Here is a 22,168-nt window from a genome sequence, read left to right as displayed (position 1 = left end):
TTTCCAACCCCTTCTCCCTCAGTACACACCTCTTAGTATTACCATTCTTATATTACTGAACTCACTCAGTACCTACCATCTGACAGTGCGGCACTCCCTCAGTACTGACCCTCTGACAGTGCGGCACTCCCTCAGTACTGACCCTCTGACAGTGCAGCACTCCCTCAGTACTGACCCTCTGACAGTGCGGCTCTCCCTCAGTACTGACCCTCCGACAGTGCGGCTCTCCCTCAGTACTGACCCTCTGACAGTGCAGCACTCCCTCAGTACTGACCCTCTGACAGTGCAGCACTCCCTCAGTACTGACCCTCTGACAGTGCAGCACTCCCTCAGTACTGACCCTCTGACAGTGCAGCACTCCCTCAGTACTGACCCTCTGACAGTGCGGCGCTCCCTCAGTACTGACCCTCTGACAGTGCGGCGCTCCCTCAGTACTGACCCTCTGACAGTGCGGCACTCCCTCAGTACTGACCCTCTGACAGTGCGGCACTCCCTCAGTACTGACCCTCTGACAGTGCGGCACTCCCTCTGTACTGACCCTCTGTCAGTGCAGCACTCCCTCAGTACGGACCCTCTGACAGTGCGGCACTCCCTCAGTACTGACCCTCTGACAGTGCAGCACTCCCTCAGTACTGACCCTCTGACAGTGCGGCACTCCCTCAGTACTGACCCTCTGACAGTGCGGCACTCCCTCTGTACTGACCCTCTGTCAGTGCAGCACTCCCTCAGTACGGACCCTCTGACAGTGTGGCACTCCCTCAGTACTGACCCTCTGACAGTGCGGCACTCCCTCAGTACTGACCCTCTGACAGTGCAGCACTCCCTCAGTACTGACCCTCTGACAGTGCGGCACTCCCTCAGTACTGACCCTCTGACAGTGCGGCGCTCCCTCAGTACTGACCCTCTGACAGTGCGGCACTCCCTCAGTACTGACCCTCTGACAGTGCAGCGCTCCCTCAGTACTGACCCTCTGACAGTGCGGCACTCCCTCCGTACTGCGATGGGACTGTCAGCTTGGAAAGTGGTCAGGCCCTTGACTCCTCAGGGCGGTGACAATATTTTCTGTCCTATCGAGGATTTCCTGCTCAGTCGATGCGAATCTGACCATCGCCTACATTTACCCATTTGTGTGCCTGAATCTTGTGAATGAGCCGCTGGAGCAGGATTGTGGGCAGGTTGTGGTGTTGCTACCCACGGTTCGATGTGAACTGACTGCAGGTTTGCGCATGTTTGCAGATCAATGGGGTAGAGATGGCAGAGGCCAGGCATGATCAGGCAGTAGCGCTTCTTACGGGCACAGCACCCACCATTACCATGGTAGTAGAACGCGAGATGTCAGAATTAGACAAGTCTACAGATGGCGTGACCACAGGAGACGGCTCCCCGACTCTACACCGAGCAAGGTCGTACTCGCCACCCCCAGCAGGACAGACGCACGGTGAAGATTACCAGGACACCGTGATTGAGGAGACGGTGACTCAGCCTAACCTTCCGTCTGTCAACTTCAGCACCGAGGACGAATATCCAGTGGAGGTAAGAGAGTGGGCACGGGATGGGTGAAGGGGTGGGTGTATGTTTAAGGGGTTTATTACACCCTGCGGGTAAGCAGTGGGTGAGGGTCTCACAGAATCAGAGAAAGGTTATGGTGCCTTTGTCACATGGTGTCTGTACCGACTCTCCAAACAAGCAGCTTAACTCAGTGCCATTCCCCTGTCTATCCTCCCTGACCCCAGCACCTCGTTTCCCTTCCAGTAACCACCTTGTCCCCCTTGAATGGCGCATTGACCCTGCCTCCACTGTACATTCCAGACTCCAACCACTCGCTGGATCAAAACCTTCTTTCTCGCATCACATTTGCTTCTTTTGCAAATCACTTTAAGTCTGTGCCCTTCGTTCTTTTTCGAGGGGGAACAGTTTCTCCCGATCGACTCTGTCCAGCCCCCTTGTGATTTTGAACATCTTGATCAAATCTCCGCCTCCTCCTCTCCCAGGAGAACAGTCCCAACCTCTCCACTCTATCCTTCCCATAGTGTGGGGTGCTGAGAACTGTTCACAATATTCCAGCTACTGTCTAACCAGTGTCTTGTTTAAGTTCAGGATAACCTCCTTAGACATAGAACAGTACAGCACAGAACAGGCCCTTCGGCCCTCGATGTTGTGCCGAGCAATGATCACCCTACTCAAACCCACCCTATACCCGTAACCCAACAACCCCCCCCTTAACCTTACTTTTTAAGGACACAACGGGCAATTTAGCATGGCCAATCCACCTAACCTTGTACTCTATGCCTCTATTAATAAACTCCAGAATACTGTCAGCTTTATTAACTGCTCTCTCCATCTGTCCACCCACCTTCAATGATCTCTGCACAGGATACACTCGGCTCCCTCTGCTCCTGTTCCGCTGCAGAATTTTACCCCTGATTTTATGTTCTCTCTCCATGGCCTTCCGACCAAAACCACCTCGTACTGGACAAAGGGTCATCTGGACTCGAAACATTCGCCCTTTTCTGTCCCTTCAGATGCTGCCAGACCTGCTGAGATTTTCCAGCATTTTCTTTTTGGCGTCTCATACTTCTCCTCATTAAACTTCATTTGCCTCCGATCTGCCCACTTCAACCATTTGTCCGTCTCTTTTTGAAGTTCTACACTGCTTCCAAGAGTCTATTACACCCTGCAAAGTGGGCAAAGACATAATTGCCACCTGTGGAGAAATAATGTTTGGAAAAGGCGTCATTACCAAATGAGAACATTGGTGGTGAGTTTGTGTTGACACGGTGGCACAGTGGGTAGCATTGCTGTCTCACAGCGCCAGGACCCGGGTTTGATTCCAGCTTGGGTCACTGTCTGTGTGGAGATTGCACATTCTCCCAGTGTCTGGTTTCCTCCGGGTGCTCCACAGTCCAAAGATGCGCAGTTTAGGTGGGGTTACAGGGATAGGGTGGGGAAGTCGGCCTCGGTCAGGTGCTCTTTCAGAAGGTGGATGCAGACTCAATGGTCTGAATGGCCTCCTTTTGCACTGTAGGGATTCTCTGGATTCTGAAGGCCCTTTAAATTGTCCTGATTTGTTTCTGGCTCTAGGAGATCATGTTGCTGAAGACAGGAGGAGCCCTGGGTCTCAGTATCGTTGGAGGAAGTGACCATGCCAGCCACCCGTTCGGGATCCACGAACCAGGGGTCTTCATCTCCAAGGTAAAAAGACCAGAATACTACCCATCTTCCTGTGCTTGGTCTGCTCTGGGGCTAACAGTGCAGCTGAACAGGCAGTGGGATTAGTTTGGGATTGATACAGGGCTATGGGGAGAGAGTAGGGCAGTGGGATTAGTTTGGGATTGATACAGGGCTATGGGGAGAGAGCGGGGCAGTGGGATTAGTTTGGGATTGATACAGGGCTATGGGGAGAGAGTGGTGCAGTGGGATTAGTTTGGGATTGATACAGGGCTATGGGGAGAGTGGGGCAGTGGGATTAGTTTGGGATTGATACAGGGCTATGGGGAGAGAGTGGGGCAGTGGGATTGATATTAATTCGGGATTGATACAGGGCTGTGGGGATAGAGTGGGGCAGTGGGATTAGTTTGGGATTGATACAGGGCTATGGGGAGAGTGGGATTAGTTTGGGGATTGATACAGGGCCATGGGGGAAAGCGGGGCAGTGGGATTAGTTTGGGATTGATACAGGGCTATGGGGAGGGAGTGGGATTAGTTTGGGGATTGATCCAGGGCTGTGGGGACAGAGTGGGGCAGTGGGATTAGTTTGAGATTGATACAGGGCTGTGGGGCAGTGGGATTGATACAGGGCTATGGAGAGAGAGTGGGGCAGTGGGATTAGTTTGAGATTGATACAGGGCTGTGGGGCAGTGGGATTGATACAGGGCTATGGAGAGAGAGTGGGGCAGTAGGATTAGGTTGGGGATTGATACAGGGCTATGGGGAGAGTGGGATTAGTTTGGGGATTGATACAGGGCCATGGGGGAAAGCGGGGCAGTGGGATTAGTTTGGGATTGATACAGGGCTATGGGGAGGGAGTGGGATTAGTTTGGGGATTGATCCAGGGCTGTGGGGACAGAGTGGGGCAGTGGGATTAGTTTGAGATTGATACAGGGCTGTGGGGCAGTGGGATTGATACAGGGCTATGGAGAGAGAGTGGGGCAGTAGGATTAGGTTGGGGATTGATACAGGGCTATGGGGATAGAGTGGGGCAGTGGGATTGATACAGGGCTGTGGGGACAGAGTGGGGCAGTGGGATTAGTTTGGGGATTGATATTAATTTGGGATTGATACAGGGCTGTGGGGAGAGAGTGGGGCAGTGGGATTAGTTTGGGGATTGATACAGGGCTATGGGGAGAGAGCGGGGCAGTGGGATTAATATTAATTTGGTATTGAAATAGGGCTGTGGGATTAGTTTGACACAGGGCTTTTTTAAAATGCATTTAGGATAGGTGAGAGTCGCTGGTTAGGCCAGCATTTATTGCCCATCCCTAGATGTCCTTCAGAAGGTTGTGGTGAGCTGCCTTCTTGAACCCCTGCAGTCTTTGAGGTGTAAGTGCACCCACTGTGCTGTTAGGGAGGGAGTTCCAGGATGTTGCCCCAGCAACAGTGAAGGAACGGCCGATAGATTTCCCAGTCAGGGTGGGGAGTGACTGGGAGGGGAACCTCCAGGTGGTGGGGTTCCCAGGTATCTGCTGCTCTTGTCCTTCTAGATGGTGGTGGTTGTGGGTTTGGAAGGTGCTGCCTGAGGAGCCTTGGTGAGTTACTGCTGTGCATCTTGTAGATGGTACACACGGCTGCCACTGTGCGTCGGTGGTGGAGGGTTTGAATGTTTGTGGAAGGGGGAGCAATCAAGCGGGGCTGCTTTGTCCTGGATGGTGTCGAGTTTCTTGAGTGTTGTTGGAGCTGCGCTCATCCAGGCAAGTGGAGAGTATTCCATCACACTCCTGACTTGTGCCTTGTAGATGGTGGACAGGCTTTGGGGGGTCAGGAGTTGAGTTTGGATTCCGAGCCTAGACCTGCCCTGGTAGCCACAGTATTAATGTGGCTGGGTCCAGTTCAGTTTCTGATCAATGGTAACCCCCAGGATGTTGACTGTGGGGGATTCAGCAATGGTAATGCCATTGAATGTCAAGGGGCGGTGGTTAGATCCTCTCTTGTAGGAGATGATCATTGCCTGGCACTTGTGTGGTGTGAATGTAACTTGCTCCTTGTCAGCCCCAAGCCTGGATATTGTCCAGGTCTTGCTGCATTTGGACACGGACTGCTTCATTATCTGAGGGGTTGTGAATGGTGCTGAACATTGTGCAGTCAGCCGCAAACATCCCCACCTCTGACCTTATGATGGAGGGAAGGCCATCGGTGAAGCAGCTGAAGATGGTTGGGGCCTAGGACACGACCCTGAGGAACTCCTGCAGTGATGTCCTGGAGTTGAAATGATTGACCTCCAACCACCACAACCATCTTCCTTTGTGCCGGGTATGACTCCAACCAGTGGAGAGTTTTCCCCCCGATTCCCATTGACTCCAGTTTAGCTCGGGCTCCTTGATGCCACACTCGGTCAAATGCTGCCTTGATGTCAACGGCAGTCACTCTCACCTCTGCCATTCAGCTCTTTTGTCCATGTTTGAGCCAAGGCTGTAATGAGGTCAGGAACTGAGTGACCCTGGGCGGAACCCAAGCTGAGTGACTGTGAGCAGGTTATTGCTGAGTAAGTGCTGCTTGATAGGACTGTTGATGACTCCTTCCATCAGTTTGCTGATGATGGAGAGTAGACTGATAGGGCGGTAATTGGCTGGGTTGGATTTATCCTGTTTGTGTATCGGACACACCTGGGCAATTTCCCACATTGCTGGGTAGGTGCCAGTGTTGTAGCTGTACTGGAACAGCTTGGCTAGGGGTGTGGCAAGTTCTGGAGCACAAGCCTTCAGTACTACTGTATTGCCGGAATATTGTCAGGACCCATAGCGTTTCCAGTGTCTTCAGCCATTTCTTGATATCACGTGGAGTGAATCATATTGGCCGAATACTGACATTTATGATGCTGGGGACAGTAGCACAGTAGTTAGCATGGTAGCACATGGTTAGCACAGTTGCTTCACAGCTCCAGGATCCCAGGTTCAATTCCTGGCTTGGGTCACTGTCTGTGCGGAGTCTGCACGTTCTCCCCGTGTCTGCGTGGGTTTCCTCCGGGTGCTCCGGTTTCCTCCCACAGTCCAAAGATGTGTAGGTTAGGTGGATTGGTCATGATAAATTGCCCTTAGTGTCCATAAAGGTTAGATGGGGTTACGGAGATAGGGTGGGCTTAAGTGGGGTGCTCTTTCCAGGAGTCGGTGCAGACTCGATGGGCCGAATGGCCTCCTTCTGCACTATAAATTCTATGATTACTTGCTGCTTATGCTGTTTAGCACACAAGTAGTCCTGTGTTGTAGCTTCACCAGGTTGCCACCTCATTTTTCAGTCTGCCTGATGTTGCTCCCAGCATGCTCTCCTCACTCTTCATTGAACCAGGATTGACCCCCTGGCTGGGTGGTTGTAGTAATCCACGGGAGGCAGGATTTCCGTCACCACACCAATATTTATTTACAATAATGATATTACAGGAGCAGCTACAAACAGTGCTGCTAGCAGTCCAGTCAACTTAAGACTGGCTCACAAAGCCTACACATGTGATTATATAGGCCCCCTCAATGAGCTATCATTGAGGGAGCGCATACTCCAATTGGCCAACCAATAAAGCCAATTGGAGTTCATTACACCCCTCCCCCCAAGGTCCGAGGAATTCCTGCCAGCTGGCATTCCTCTGAGCTTCTTCCTGCTCCTCATGTCTGGTTCTGTCACCTCTGTGTCGTCCGCCGGGTCGTTCTCCGAAGTGGGCGGGGTGTACCTTATAGGTGCCCGTCTTTTCCTTGACGACCTCCTTGGAAGTTGTTCTTCCTCCTCCTTGGGGAGAGGTGTCACGGCGGCCTCGTCGAGTGTGTCCATCTCCGACTCTGATGACTGGATGACGGGGTCTGGAGAAATTGCTCGGGGCTGGGGTGTGGGTATCCTTTCCGTCTGGGCTATCCCAGCTTGAGGCGGTCCTGCTTCGCCTGCCTCCAGGTGTGGTTCCGCTGCCCTTATTTGGTCTAGGTGTTTCTTCAGCACCTTACCTCCTATTGAAACCTCATAGGATATGGGCCCTGTTTGGGACTCTACCGTGCCTTTGACCCACGTTGGTCCATTCCCATAATTCTTGGCCCAAACCGGTGCGCCCACCTGGAAATGTCTCTGCTGCCGACTATTATCATGCCCCCTGCGTTGGGCCTCCTGTTGTTTCTCCACTTTCCCCGTTAAATTTGGGAAAAGGAGACTCAGCCTCGTTCGCAGCCGCCTTCCCATTAAGAGTTCAGCTGGCGGTATGCCCGTTGTGGAATGCGGTGTGGTCCTGTAATCAAACAGCCAGCAGGAGAGCTTTGTGTCCATTGACGCTGCCGGCTGCTTCTTGAGTCCCGCTTTGTGTCTGGACCGCTCTCTCTGCCAGGCCGTTGGTCGCTGGGTGGTAAGGGGCCGTTTTGATGTGACGGACTAAGTTTTCCTTCAGGAATTTTCTAAATTCCCCATTTGTGAATGCCGTTCCGTTTGTCCGACACCATTACCTCCGGAAGTCCATGTGTTCCAAACGAGGCCCTGAGCTTTTCAATTGTCGATGCTGTGCTTGCCGTGTTTACCCGGTGGACGTCCAACCATTTAGAGTGGGCGTCCACTATCACCAAAAACATTGAGCCCATGAAAGGGCCGGCGTGGTCAATATGAAATGAAAATCGCTTATTGTCACGAGTAGGCTTCAATGAAGTTACTGTGAAAAGCCCCTAGTCGCCACATTCCGGCACCTGTCCGGGGAGGCTGGTACGGGAATATGCAGGCGGATCCACGGTCTGCCTGGCCATTCCCACGGGTGCAATGGCGCCGCTGGTGGCACTCTTTGCCCCTGTTGGCACTCCTGGCACCGACGTACCAAGGCTGCTATGTCTGTGTCCAAACCTGGCCACCAAACGTAGCTTCGAGCTAGCATCTTCCTTTTAGACACCCCTGGGTGTCTGTGATGTAACTCGGTTAAGATTGCCTGACTGTCCTGAGCTTGACGATTACCCGGGCTCCCCATAATAGGATACCGTCTTCTACGGTTATTTGGTCCCTTCTGCTCCAGTATGGGTGCATCTGGGGCTCCACTGGTCTTTCCAGTTCCCCTGTTAGCAGTAAATGCTTCATCTTGGCTAAAACTGGGTCTTTTTGCGTCCACAACCGAATATGTTGTGCGTCTACTGGTAGGGTGTCCAAAAAATTTAGAGTCATTACTGTCTCCTCTACTTTTGTTATTTGCGGCGGAGTGTCCGGGAGGGGAAGTCTGCTCAAAGCATCTGCATGTGCTACTCGCGTTCCCGGTCTGTGCTCCAGAACGTATCTATATGCCGCCAGTAGCAACGCCCAGCGTTGGATTCTAGCTGATGCAATCGGGGTATTGACTGGTCTTTTAATAACCCTAATAACGGCTTATGGTCCGTCACTATGGTGAATTTCCGCCCGTACAGATACTGGTGAAATTTTTTTACTGCAAATATCACCGCCAGTCCTTCCTTCTCGATTTGGGCGTACTTCCTCTCAGCCATCGCTAAGGTCCTCGAAGCATAGGCTATTGGCCGTTCTTCCCCATTACTTTCTCTATGGGCTAAGACGGCTCCTACCCCATAGGGGGATGCATCACAAGTGACCACCAACTCCTTCCTTGGGTCATAATGCTCTAGGACATTTTCGGATGACAGCTGTTCCTTAATGTCCCTAAATGCTCGGTTTTGGCGGGTGGACCATTTCCATTCTTGCCCCTTTTTTAGTAGCTGGTGGAGGGGTTCTAGGATGGACGCCCTATTTTCAAGAAATTTTCCATAATAGGTTACCAACCCTAGAAATGATCGTAACTCCTGGACTGTGGTGGGAGCTGGGGCTTCTTTTATTGCCCTTACTCTGTCTTCTAATGGATGTAAGCCTGACTCGTCTACTTTATATCCCAGGTACGTCACTTGTGGGGCCAGAAAAACACATTTTTCCCGTTTTAGCCGTATGCCTGCCTTTGCGAAACACCTGAGCACTTCCTCCAGGTTCCTTAAGTATTCCCTGTTTGTCCTACCCGTGATTAAGACATCGTCCAAATAAATCGCCACCTGCGGTAGTCCCTGCAGAATATTTTCCATCGTACGCTGGAATATAGCGCAGGCTGATGACACTCTGAAAGGTAGCCTAATATAACGAAAAAGGCCCTTCAGGGTGTTGATCGTAGCGAACTTCTGGGAGTCCTTGTCCAGTTTTAACTGTAGGTAGGCGTGGCTCATTTCCAGTTTCGTGAACAAATGCCCACCTGCCAATTTGGCATATAGGCCGTCTATTTTCGGGATTGGGTATTTGTCCAGCAGTGCGTATTTGTTTACTGTCTGTTTGAAATCTCCACAGAGACGTATCGAGCCGTCTGGCTTCAAAATTGGTACCACCGGCGCTGCCCATTCCGAGAACTGTACTGGTCTGATAATGCCGTCACGCCGTAACCTTTCTATTTCGTCATCTACTTTCTTCCTTAATGCAAAAGGTACCGGCCTGGCCTTACAAAATTTCGGAAGGGCTTCTGGGTCCACGTGCAAAGTTGCTTTGGCACCTATGATTTCCCCCAAACCTTCCTGGAAGACCTCCGGGTATTTTTGGAGTACTCCACTCAACTGCCCGCTTCCACTCTGGAAAATTTTCATCCAATCTAATTTTAGGTCTTTCAGCCAGTTCCGTCCAATTAAACTCGGTCCGGAGCCCTCTACTATCGTCAACGGTAATCTGAGCAATTGTTTCTCATATTCCACGGGTACATGAGTCGTGCCTAGAACTTCCAGGGGTTCCCCCGTGTAGGTTTTAAATTTCGTCGCTGTTTTTGTTCGGGTTAGTGGCTGGAGTCCATCTTTGATTTTTCTAAATCAAAGAAGACAGAGGGTGGTGGTTGATGGCAAATGTTCATCCTGGAGTTCAGTTACTAGTGGTGTACCGCAAGTATCTGTTTTGGGGCCACTGCTGTTTGTCATTTTTATAAATGACCTGGAAGAGGGTGTAGAAGGATGGGTTAGTAAATTTGCAGATGACACGAAGGTCGGTGGAGTTGTGGATAGTGCTGAAGGATGTTATAGGATACAGAGGGACATAGATAAGCTGCAGAGCTGGGCTGAGAGATGGCAGATGGAGTTTAATGCGGAAAAGTGTGAGGTGGTTCACTTTGGAAGGAGTAACAGGAATGCAGAGTACTGGGCTAATGGCAAGATTCTTGGTAGTGTAGATGAACAGAGAGATCTCGGCATCCAGGTACATAAATCCCTGAAAGTTGCCACCCAGATTAATAGGGCTGTTAAGAAGGCATATGGTGTGCTAGCCTTTATAAGCAGGGAGATTGAGTTTCAGAACCACAAGGTCATGCTGCAGCTGTACATAACTCTGGTGCGGCCGCACCTGGAGTACTACGTGCAGTTCTGGTCACCACATTATAGGAAGGATGTGGAAGCTTTGGAAAGGGTTCAGAGGAGATTTACTAGGATGTTGCCTGGTATGGAGGGAAGGTCTTACGAGGAAAGGCTCAGGGAATTGAGGTTGTTTTCGTTAGAGAGGAGAAGGCTGAGAGGTGACTTAATAGAGACATATAAGATAGTCAGAGGGTTAGATAGGGTGGACAGTGAGAGTCTTTTTCCTCGGATGGTGATGACCAACACGAGGGGACATAGCTTTAAATTGAGGGGTGATAGATATAGGACAGATGTCAGAGGCAGTTTCTTTATTCAGAGAGTAGTAGGGGTGTGGAACGCCCTGCCTGCAACAGTAGTAGACTCGCCAACTTTAAGGGCATTTAAGTGGTCACTGGATAGACATATGGATGAAAATGGAATAGTGTAGGTCAGATAGGCTTCAGATGGTTTCACAGGTCGGCGCAACATCGAGGGCCGAAGGGCCCGTACTGCGCTGTAGTGTTCTATGTTCTACGTTCTAAATGCTGCCACTCCCATTACTGATACGGCCGCACCCGTGTCTATTTCCATTATTGTCGGCCCGTTCACCCGTGGGGTTCTGCTTTCTTCGTTGCAATATTATATAATTGTTCCCCTTCGGAGGAGGATGGGGTGTCTAGGTTGTGTACTTCCCTGCGTCCCCACCTGCTATTCCTCTTTTGCCACCTCCTTCTAGGGTTTCTGTCGTTGTTACCCCACTCTGTCTGGTGCCAGAAACGGTCCTTCTCTGTTGGGGGAGCCTCAGCCGGTACTTCCCTCTGTCTCCAGTTAGTCCTGGCAGACTTGGGGGCAGTTCTGGGGTTTTCCTTTTTCTCTCTATTCCTCAGGTTTTTCCTGAGAGCAGCTATCTGGCAGCAGGACCCGTTGTGGTAGTCCCTCTCACAGGTATCTACCTCCATTGGCGTGCCCTGTAGTTCCTGCGACCCACTTGCTGCCTTTTCTAGGGACAGTGCGAGCTGTAACGCCTGCCTGCAGTCTAGCTCCATTTCCGCCAACAGGCGTTTCTGTATTGTGAGGTCGTTTATACCACACACTAACCGGTCCCAAAGCATTTCATTTGCCCGGAAGAAGTAACACATTCTCTCCACATACTGGGACCAGTCCTCAATAGCCGGGTCGAATGCCTCTAACCTCCCAAAAAACAGCATTTTTAAAATGGCAAGGCTTACCCTCCGAGTGCGGCAGCTGGTCTCCGCAAAATTCTTAGTTTACCTCGTCGCCACTGCAGTAATCCACAGGAGGCAGGAGTTCCGTCACCACACCAATATTTATTTACAATAACGATATGACAGGAGCAGCTACAAACAGTGCTGCTAGCAGTCCAATCAACTTAAGACAGGCTCACAAAGCCTACACAGGTGATTATATGGGCCCCTCAATGAGCTATCATTGAGGGAGCTCATACTCCAATTGGCCAACCAATAAAGCCAATTGGAGTTCATTACAGTGGTAATGGTAGAGTGGGGGATATGCTGGGCCATGAGGTTACAGATTGTGGTTGAATACAATTCTGCTGCTGCTGATGGCCCACAGCACCTCATGGATACCCAGTCTTGAAATGTTAGATCTGTTTGAAGTTTATCCCATTTAGCACGGTGATAGTGCCACACAACACGATGGAGAGTATCCTCAATGTGAATATAGGACATTGTCTCCATAAGGACTGTGCGATGGTCACTTCTACCGATACTGTCATGGACAGATACATCTGCAGCAGGCAGGTTGGTGAGGATGAGGTTGAGTATGTTTTTCCCTCTTGGTTCCCTCCCCACCTGCTGCAGTCCCAGTCTAGCAGCTATGTCCTTTAGGACTTGGCCAGTCCGGTCTGCGGTGGTATCACTGAGCCATTCTTGATGATGGACATTGAAGTCCGCCCACCCAGAGTGCATTCTGTGCCCTTGCCACCCACAGTGCTTCCTCCAAGTGGTGTTCAACATGGAGGAGTACTGATTCATCAGCTGATGGTGACCGGTACGTGGTAATCAGCAGGAGGTTTCCTTGCCCATGTTTAACCTGAAGCCAGGAGACTTCATGGGGTCCAGAGGTGATGTTGAGGACTCCCAGGGCAACTCCCTCCTGACTGTATCCCACTGTGTCACCCCCTCTGCTGAGTCTGTCCTGCTGGTGAGACAGGACATACCCAGGAATGGTGATAGTGGTATCTGGGACATTGTCTGTAAGGTCTGATTCTGTGAGTATGACTATGTCAGGCTGTTCCTGGACCATAAGACATAGGAGCAGAATTAGGCCACTCGGCCCATCGAGTCTGCTCCACCATTCAATCATGGCTGATATTTTCTCATCCCTATTCTCCTGCCTTCTCCCCATAACCCCTGATCCCGTTATTGATCAAGAACCTATCTATCTCCGTTGTAAAGACATTCAGTGATTTGGCCTCCACAGCCTTCTGCGGCAAAGAATTCCTCAGATTCACCACCCTCTGGCTGAAAAAATTTCTCCTCATCTCTGTTTTAAAGGATCGTCCTTTTAGTCTGAGATTGTGTCCTCTGGTTCTAGTTTTTCCTACAAGTGGAAACATCCTCTCCTCGTCCACTCTATCCAGGCCTCGCAGTATCCTGTAAGTTTCAATAAGATCCCCTCTCATCCTTCTAAACTCCAACGAGTACAGACCCAGAGTCCTCAACCGTTCCTCATACGACAAGTTCTTTATTCCAGGGATCATTCTTGTGAACCTCCTCTGGACCCTTTCCAAGGCCAGCACATCCTTCCTTAGATACGGAGCCCAAAACTGCTCACAATACTCCAAATGGGGTCTGACCAGAGCCTTATACAGCCTCAGAAGTGCATTCCTGGTCTTGTAATCTAGCCCTCTCGACATGAATGCTGACATTGCATTTACCTTCCTAACTGCCAACCACATTACCCTTAAGAGAATCGTGAACAAGGACTCTCAAGTCCCTTTGTGCTCTGATTTCTTAAGTATTTCCCCATTTAGAAAATAGTCTATGCCTCCATTTCTCCTTCCAAAGTGCAGAACCTCACACTTTTCCACATTGTATTCCATTTGCCACTTCATTGCCCACTCTCCTAGCCTGTCCAAATCCTTCTGCAGCCCCCTTCCTTCCTCAATACTACCTGTCCCTCTACAGATCTTTGTATCGTCTGCAAACTTAGCAACAGTGCCTTCAGTTCCTTCTTCCAGATCATTAATGTATATTGTGAAAAGTTGTGGTCCCAGCACAGACCCCTGAGGCACACCACTAGTCACCGGCTGCCATCCTGAAAAAGACCCCTTTAACCCCACTCTCTGCCTTCTGCCAGTCAGCCAATCCTCTATCCATGCCAGGATCTTACCTTTAACACCATGGGCTCTTATTTAACAGTTTCCTATGCAGCACCTTGTCAAAGGCCTTCTGGAATTTTTAATAAATCACATCCACTGCTTTTCCTTTGTGTAACTTCCTTGTTACCTCCTCAAAGAACTGTAACAAATTTGTCAGACGCGACCTCCCTTTGACAAAGCCGTGCTGACTCAGTCCTATTTTACCATGCACTTCCAAGTACTCCGCGATCTCATCTTTAATAACAGGCTCTAAAATCTTACCAATGACCAGAGTCAGGCTAACCAGCCTATAATTTCCCATCTTCTGCCTCCCTCCCTTCTTAAACAGCGGTGTTACATTAGCCACCTTCCAGCCCTATGCCTCTCTCTTACCTTTTATATGTTGAAAAAACTCTTCCTATCTTCTTTTATATTACTAACTAGCTTGCACTCATATTTCATCTTCTCCTCCCTTGATGCTTTTTTAGTTGTCCTCTGTGTAATGATACATATATATGGACATGTAAAGGATTAATTATGACATCTCAGTGTAACACAACTCGACGGCAACACTAGATCCCACTATAAATATGAGAACTCAAAGGATCTTGGGTCTCTTCCAACCAGGAGTAACTAGACAGTAGTGTTAGAGAGATAGATCACAGCATAGTTCAGCACGTGTAGTTTAGTTTCCGTAACAGCCTCCCCGAACAGGCGCCGGAATGTGGCGACTAGGGGCTTTAAACAGTAACTTCGTTTGAAGCCTACTCGTGACAATAAGCGACTTTCATTTTCATTTTTCATATTAGTTAATACTTTAATATAGATTACTTGATTACTAGTTATACTTCTGTGGACTGTGCAAACTCGATATTAACATAGAACATTACAGCGCAGTACAGGCCCTTCGGCCCTCGATGTTGCGCCGTCCTGTGAAACCCCTCTAAAGTCCCTCTACACTATTCCCTTATCGTCCATATGTCTATCCAATGACCATTTGAATGCGTTTAGTGTTGGTGAGTCCACTACTGTTGCAGGCAGGGCATTCCACACCCTTACTACTCTCTGAGTAAAGAACCTACCTCTGACATCTGTCCTATATCTATCTCCCCTCAGTTTAAAGCTATGTCCCCTCGTGCTGGACATCACCATCCGAGGAAAAAGGCTCTCACTGTACACCCTATCTAATCCTCTGATCATCTTGTATAATCAACTCGTTATTCAATAAATCAGTTTTACTTTAAGTTAAAGATTGGTGGTTTCTTCAGAGTCACACCATCAGACCATTCTGGATTAAAAAGCAAAGAGGAACTTTGCAGCATGGGGGCAGCAGGGTAGCATGGTGGTTAGCATAAATGCTTCACAGCTCCAGGGTCCCAGGTTCGATTCCCGGCTGGGTCACTGTCTGTGTGGAGTCTGCACACAGTCCTCCCCGTGTGTGCGTGGGTTTCCTCCGGGTGCTCCAGTTTCCTCCCACAGTCCAAAGATGTGCGGGTTAGGTGGATTGGCCATGCTAAATTGCCCGTAGTGTCCTAATAAAAGTAAGGTTGGGGGGGGGGTTGTTGGGTTGCGGGTATAGGGTGGATACGTGGGTTTGAGTAGGGTGATCATGGCTCGGCACAACATTGAGGGCCGAGGGGCCTGTTCTGTGCTGTACTGTTGTATCTATATTTTACCAAAGAGTACTGTAACATTTTGCTCGCTTTTAAAGGCTTCCCAATCCTCTGGCTTCCCATGAATCCTCGCCACTTTGTCTGCTTTTTCTTTTGCTTTTATGCTGCCCTTGAATTCCCTCATCAGCCATGGATGCCTTTTCCTCCCCTTAGCATGTTTCCTCCTCCTTGGAATGAATTTCTGTTGTTCCTCCCGAATAACCCCAAAAACTCCTGCCATTGCTGTTCCACTGTCTTACCTGCTAGGCTCCTTCTCCAATCAACTCTGGCCAGCTCCTCCCTCATGTCTTTGTAGTTACCCATATTCAATTGTAATACCGTTACATCTGATTGCAGCTTCTCCCTCTCAAACTGCAGGGTAAATTCTATCATATTGTGGTCACTGCTCCCTAAGGGTTCCTTCACCTTAAGTTCCCTAATCAAGTCTGCCTCATTACACATCATCAAATCCAGAATTGCCTGTTCCCTAATAGGCTCTATCACAAACTGCTCCAAAAAAACATCTCTTAGACATTCCACAAATTCCATTTCTTGGGATCCACTCCCACCCTGATTTTCCCAGTCCACCTGCATATTAACTAGTCTGTGAGACAGCTCTCCCAACTTTGGCACAAGCCCCTAGATGTTAGTGAGGAGGAGTTTACGGGGTCGGCAGGGCTGGGTTTGCCGTTGTCGTTTCCGGTGCCTGGTTCGATGCCGGGGGTCTGTCTGGTTTCATTCCTATTTTGTGTTTTCATCGTGGTTGAATACAACTGAGTGGCTTGCTGGGCCATTTCAGAGTCAGCCACATTGCTGTGGGTCTGGAGTCACGTGTAGGCCAGACCGGGTAAGGACGGCAGATTTCCTTCCCTAAAGGACATTAGTGACCCAGCTGGGTTTTTACAACAAGGAAATGAAATTAAATGAAAATCGCTTATTGTCACGAGTAGGCTTCAAATGTAGTTACTGTGAAAAGCCCCTAGTCGCCACATTCCGGCGCCTGTTCGGGGAGGCTGGCACAGGAATTGAACCGGGCTGCTTGCCTGCCTTGGTCTGCTTTCAAAGTCAGTGATTTAGTCCTGCGCTAAACCAGCCCCGTCAATCGACAATGGTTTCATGGTCATCATGGTGTGTTGGATGATGTTGAAATGCAGTGATGGGGAGATGTGGGCAGTACAGTGGTTAGGACTGTGGCTTCACAGCGCCAGGGTTCCAGGTTCGATTCCCGGCTTGGGCCACTGTCTGTACGTTCTCCCCGTGTCTGCGTGGGTTTCCTCCGGATGCTCCTGTTTCCTCCCACAGTCCCGAAAGATGTGCTGTTGGGTGAATTGGACATTCTGAATTCTCCCTCTGTGACCCGAACAGGCGCCGGAATGTGGCGACTAGGGGATTTTCACAGTAACTTCATTGCAGTGTTAATGTAAGCCTACTTGTGACAATAAAGATGATTACTTTATTATGTCAGGTGAGAGGGCTGGGCCCTGGTTTGCTGACCGATGATGCCTCTTCTCTCTGTAGGTTATTCGGGATGGGCTGGCAGCTCGCACTGGGCTACGGGTGGGAGACCGTATTTTGGAAGTGAATGGCATTGATCTTCGACACGCGACACATCAAGAGGCAGTGATGGCCCTCCTGTCAAACCAGCAGCAGATCCGGCTGCAGGTACGCAGGGATCCCCCTCCCCCAGGAATGCAGGTAGGTTCAGAGAGTAGCTCAGCCTTGACAAGCTGATGAATATATAATAACCAATGGTGGTGCTGAGCTCAGGTCTCCCTGTCTCACCTTATCAGCCTTGGTGCTCTCTGAAAGCAGCGCTTTATCCATCCTGATGTTTTTAACTGTTTGATCTGGTAAATGTTTTCTGTACTATCCTCCACATCCTTCTGGTGTCAATCAACTTTATCACCGCCTCAAAAAACTCAATCAAGTTAGTGAGGCACGACCTCCCTTTCACAAAACCGTGCTGTCTATCGTTAATGAGTCCATTTGTTTCCAAATGAATCCTGTCCCTAAGAATTCTCTCCAATACTTTACCTACAACCAACATGAAGCTCACCAGCCTATAGTTTCCAGGATTACCCCTGCTACCTTCCTTTTTTTCCAAAAATAAATTCAGAGTAGCCAATTAATTTTTTCCAATTAAGGGGCAATTCAGCGTGGCCAATCCACCTACCCTGCACATCTTTGGGTTGTGGGGGTGAAACCCACGCAGACACAGGGAGAATGTGCAAACTCCACACGGACAGTGACCCAGAGCCGGGATCGAACCTGGGACCTCGGCGCCGTGAGGCAGCAGTGCTAACCCACCGCGCCACCGTGCTGGCCCCCCCCCCCCCCCCCCCCCCCCCCCCCCCCCACCACCTTTCTTAAACAGCGATACCACATTAGCTATTCTCCAGCCCTCTGGGATCTCCCCTGTAGCCAATGAAGATACAAAGATGTCAGTCAAGGCCCCAGCAATTTCCTCCATTGCTTCCCTCAGTAATCTGGGATAAATCCCAACTGGCCCAGGAGACTTACCTCCCTGAATATCTTTTAAAACACCCAATACCACTAAACAAATCCAATTTTCCTCATAATTTTATAGAGCTGAAGTAGGTCCCCCCTCAGCCTTCTCTGCTCTGAGGAAATGGGGGATGGTGTTGGGGACATTATCTGTAAGGTATGATTCGGTGAGTATAATTGTGTCTGGCTGTTGATTGACGAGACTGTGACACAGTGGGTAGACCTACACCCCATCCTGGAACTTCCTCCCTAACAGCACAGTGGGTAGACCTACATCCCATCCTGGAACTTCCTCCCTAACAGCACAGTGGGTGGACCTACACCCCATCCTGGAACTTCCTCCCTAACAGCACAGTGGGTGGACCTACACCCCATCCTGGAACTTCCTCCCTAACAGCACAGTGGGTGGACCTACACCACATCCTGGAACTCCCTCCCTAACAGCACAGTGGGTGGACCTACACCCCATCCTGGAACTTCCTCCCTAACAGCACAGTGGGTGGACCTACACCACATCCTGGAACTCCCTCCCTAACAGCACAGTGGGTAGACCTACACCCCATCCTGGAACTCCCTCCCTAACAGCACAGTGGCTGGACCTACACCCCATCCTGGAACTTCCTCCCTAACAGCACAGTGGGTGGACCTACACCACATCCTGGAACTCCCTAACAGCACAGAGGGTGGACCTACACCACATCCTGGAACTCCCTCCCTAACAGCACAGAGGGTATACTTACACCCCATCGTGGAACTCCCCAACAGCACAGAGGGTGGGCCTACACCCCATCCTGGAACTCCCTCCCTAACAGCACAGAGGGTGTACGTACACCCCATCCTGGAACTTCCTCCCTAACAGCACAGTGGGTGGACCTACACCCCATCCTGGAACTTCCTCCCTAACAGCACAGTGGGTGGACCTACACCACATCCTGGAACTCCCTCCCTAACAGCACAGTGGGTGGGCCTACACCCCATCCTGGAACTCCCTAACAGCACAGAGGGTGTCCCTACACCCCATCCTGGAACTCCCTAACAGCACAGAGGGTGTCCCTACACCCCATCCTGGAACTCCCTAACAGCACAGAGGGTGGACCTACACCCCATCCTGGAACTCCCTAACAGCACAGAGGGTATACTTACACCCCATCGTGGAACTCCCTCCCCAACAGCACAGAGGGTGGACCTACACCACATCCTGGAACTCCCTCCCTAACAGCACAGAGGGGGTACGTACACCCCATCCTGGAACTTCCTCCCTAACAGCACAGAGGGTGTACGTACACCCCATCCTGGAACTTCCTCCCTAACAGCACAGAGGGTGTCCCTACACCTCAGGGACTGCAGCGGTCCAAGAAGGCAACTCACCACCTTCTGAAAGGCAGCTAGGGATGGGGGTGAATGTTGGCCTGACCAACGACACCCAGACCCTGTGAAAGAATAAAGAAAATACTTATCTAATCATTCTCGCATTGCCCTGTGTGGGAGTTTGCTTTCTACAAATTAACTGACAGTTTCTACAGTGGTTTCATTACAAATATATTCCATTAGCTGAGAAGCACTTTGAGATGTCCTATAATAATTACCTCACTATATGAATTCTCGACTTTTGAGTATGGTTTACTCTGCTGCCACTGGGAACCGAGGGTGGAGAGAGTGAATGTTTACAGGGTCACTGACAGAAAAGTGATGCGCTGTAATTCCACAGGCACTGGGGTTTCAGCGGACCAGACCCAGGTCAGGTCAGGGCTGGGGACACATGGGGTGGACAGTGAAGGGCTGGGGAGGGCATGGGCTGGACAGTGAAGGGCTGGAGGGCACATGGGGTGGACAGGGCAGCGCTGGGAGACATGGGCTTGACAGTGAAGGGCTGGGGGGACATGGGCTGGTCAGGGCAGTGCTGGGGGCACATGGGGTGGACAGTGAAGGGCTGGAGGGCACATGGGGTGGACAGTGAAGGGCTGGAGGGCACATGGGGTGGACAGGGCAATGCTGGGAGACATGGGCTGGACAATGAAGGGCTGGAGGGCACAAGGGGTGGACAGGGCAATGCTGGGGACATGGGCTGGACAGTGAAGGGCTGGGGGGACATGGGCTGGTCAGGGCAGTGCTGGGGGTACATGGGCTGGACAGTGAAGGGCTGGAGGGCACATGGGGTGGACAGGGCAATGCTGGGAGTCATGGGCTGGACAGTGAAGGGGTGGGGGGACATGGGCTGGTCAGGGCAGTGCTGGGAGACATGGGCTGGACAGTGAAGGGCTGGGGGGACATGGGCTGGACAGAGCAATGCTGGGGGACATGGGCTGGACAGTGAAGGGCTGGGGAGGGCATGGGGTGGACAGTGAAGGGCTGGGGAGGGCATGGGATGGACAGTGAAGGGCTGGGGAGGGCATGGGGTGGACAGTGAAGGGCTGGGGTGGACAGTGAAGTGCTGGAGGGCACAAGGGGTGGACAGTGAAGGGCTGGGGCACATGGGATGGACAGGACAGGATGGGAGACACGGGGAGGACAGGGGGCAGGATGGGAGACACGGGGAGGACAGGGGGCAGGATGGGAGACACGGGGAGGACAGGGGGCAGGATGGGAGACACGGGGAGGACTGGGGGCAGGATGGGAGACACGGGGAGGACAGGGGGCAGGATGGGAGACACTGGGAGGACGGGGAAGTGTGGGAGACACGGGGAGGACAGGGGGCAGGATGGGAGACACGGAGAGGACAGGGGGCAGGATGGGAGACACGGGGAGGACAGGGGGCAGGATGGGAGACACGGGGAGGACAGGGGGCAGGATGGGAGACACGGGGAGGACAGGGGGCAGGATGGGAGACACGGGGAGGACAGGGGGCAGGATGGGAGACACGGGGAGGACAGGGGGCAGTGTGGGAGACACGGGGAGGACAGGGGGCAGGATGGGAGACACGGGGAGGACAGGGGGCAGGATGGGAGACATGGGGAGGACAGGGGGCAGGATGGGAGACACTGGGAGGACGGGCAGCAGGATGGGAGACACAGGGAGGACAGGGGGCCGGATGGGAGACGGGGAGGACAGGGGGCAGGATGGGAGACACGGGGAGAACAGGGCAGGGCAGGGGAGACACGGGGAGGACAGGGGGCAGGATGGGAGACACGGGGAGGACAGGGGGCAGGATGGGAGACACGGGGAGGACAGGGGGCAGGATGGGAGACACGGGGAGGACAGGGGGCAGGATGGGAGACACGGGGAGGACAGGGGGCAGGATGGGAGACACGGAGAGGACAGGGGGCAGGATGGGAGACACGGGGAGGACAGGGGGCAGGATGGGAGACACGGGGAGGACAGGGGGCAGGATGGGAGACACGGGGAGGACAGGGGGCAGGATGGGAGACACGGAGAGGACAGGGGGCAGTGTGGGAGACACGGGGAGTACAGGGGGCAGGATGGGAGACACGGGGAGGACAGGGGGCAGGATGGGAGACACTGGGAGGACAGGGGGCAGGATGGGAGACACGGGGAGGACAGGGGGCAGGATGGGAGACACGGGGAGGACAGGGGGCAGGATGGGAGACACGGAGAGGACAGGGGCAGGATGGGAGACACGGGGAGGACAGGGGGCAGGATGGGAGACACGGGGAGGACGGGGCAGGATGGGAGACGGCGAGGACAGGGGGCAGGATGGGAGACACGGAGAGGACAGCGGGCAGGATGGGAGACACGGGGAGGACAGGGGGCAGGATGGGAGACACGGGGAGGACAGGGGGCAGGATGGGAGACACGGGGAGGACAGGGGGCAGGATGGGAGACACGGGGAGGACGGGGCAGGATGGGAGACGGGGAGGACAGGGGGCCGGATGGGAGACGGGGAGGACAGGGGGCAGGATGGGAGACACGGGGAGGACAGGGGGCAGGATGGGAGACACGGGGAGGACAGGGGGCAGGATGGGAGACACGGGGAGGACGGGGCAGGATGGGAGACGGGGAGGACAGGGGGCCGGATGGGAGACGGGGAGGACAGGGGGCAGGATGGGAGACACGGGGAGGACAGGGGGCAGGATGGGAGACACGGGGAGGACAGGGGGCAGGATGGGAGACACGGGGAGGACAGGGGGCAGGATGGGAGACACGGGGAGGACAGGGGGCAGGATGGGAGACACGGGGAGGACAGGGGGCAGGATGGGAGACACGGGGAGGACAGGGGGCAG

The 22,168-nt window shown here is 52.2% G+C and overlaps 1 protein-coding gene across 1 annotated transcript in view; it reads left to right on the top strand.

Annotated features, from left to right (window-relative positions):
• LOC119965732 (protein scribble homolog) overlaps positions 1-22,168 on the top strand; it is a 154,861-nt gene that overhangs the window by 99,822 nt on the left and 32,871 nt on the right. The window contains 3 exon segments of the mRNA XM_038796494.1: positions 1,219-1,533; positions 3,082-3,192; positions 17,004-17,180. Coding sequence (XP_038652422.1) covers positions 1,219-1,533; positions 3,082-3,192; positions 17,004-17,180 — 603 coding nt within the window.

Source organism: Scyliorhinus canicula, chromosome 5, assembly GCF_902713615.1.
Source record: "Scyliorhinus canicula chromosome 5, sScyCan1.1, whole genome shotgun sequence".
NCBI lineage: Eukaryota > Metazoa > Chordata > Chondrichthyes > Carcharhiniformes > Scyliorhinidae > Scyliorhinus > Scyliorhinus canicula.
The sequence above is the reverse complement of the archived record's forward strand: the minus strand, read 5'-3'. Positions and strand labels throughout refer to the sequence as shown.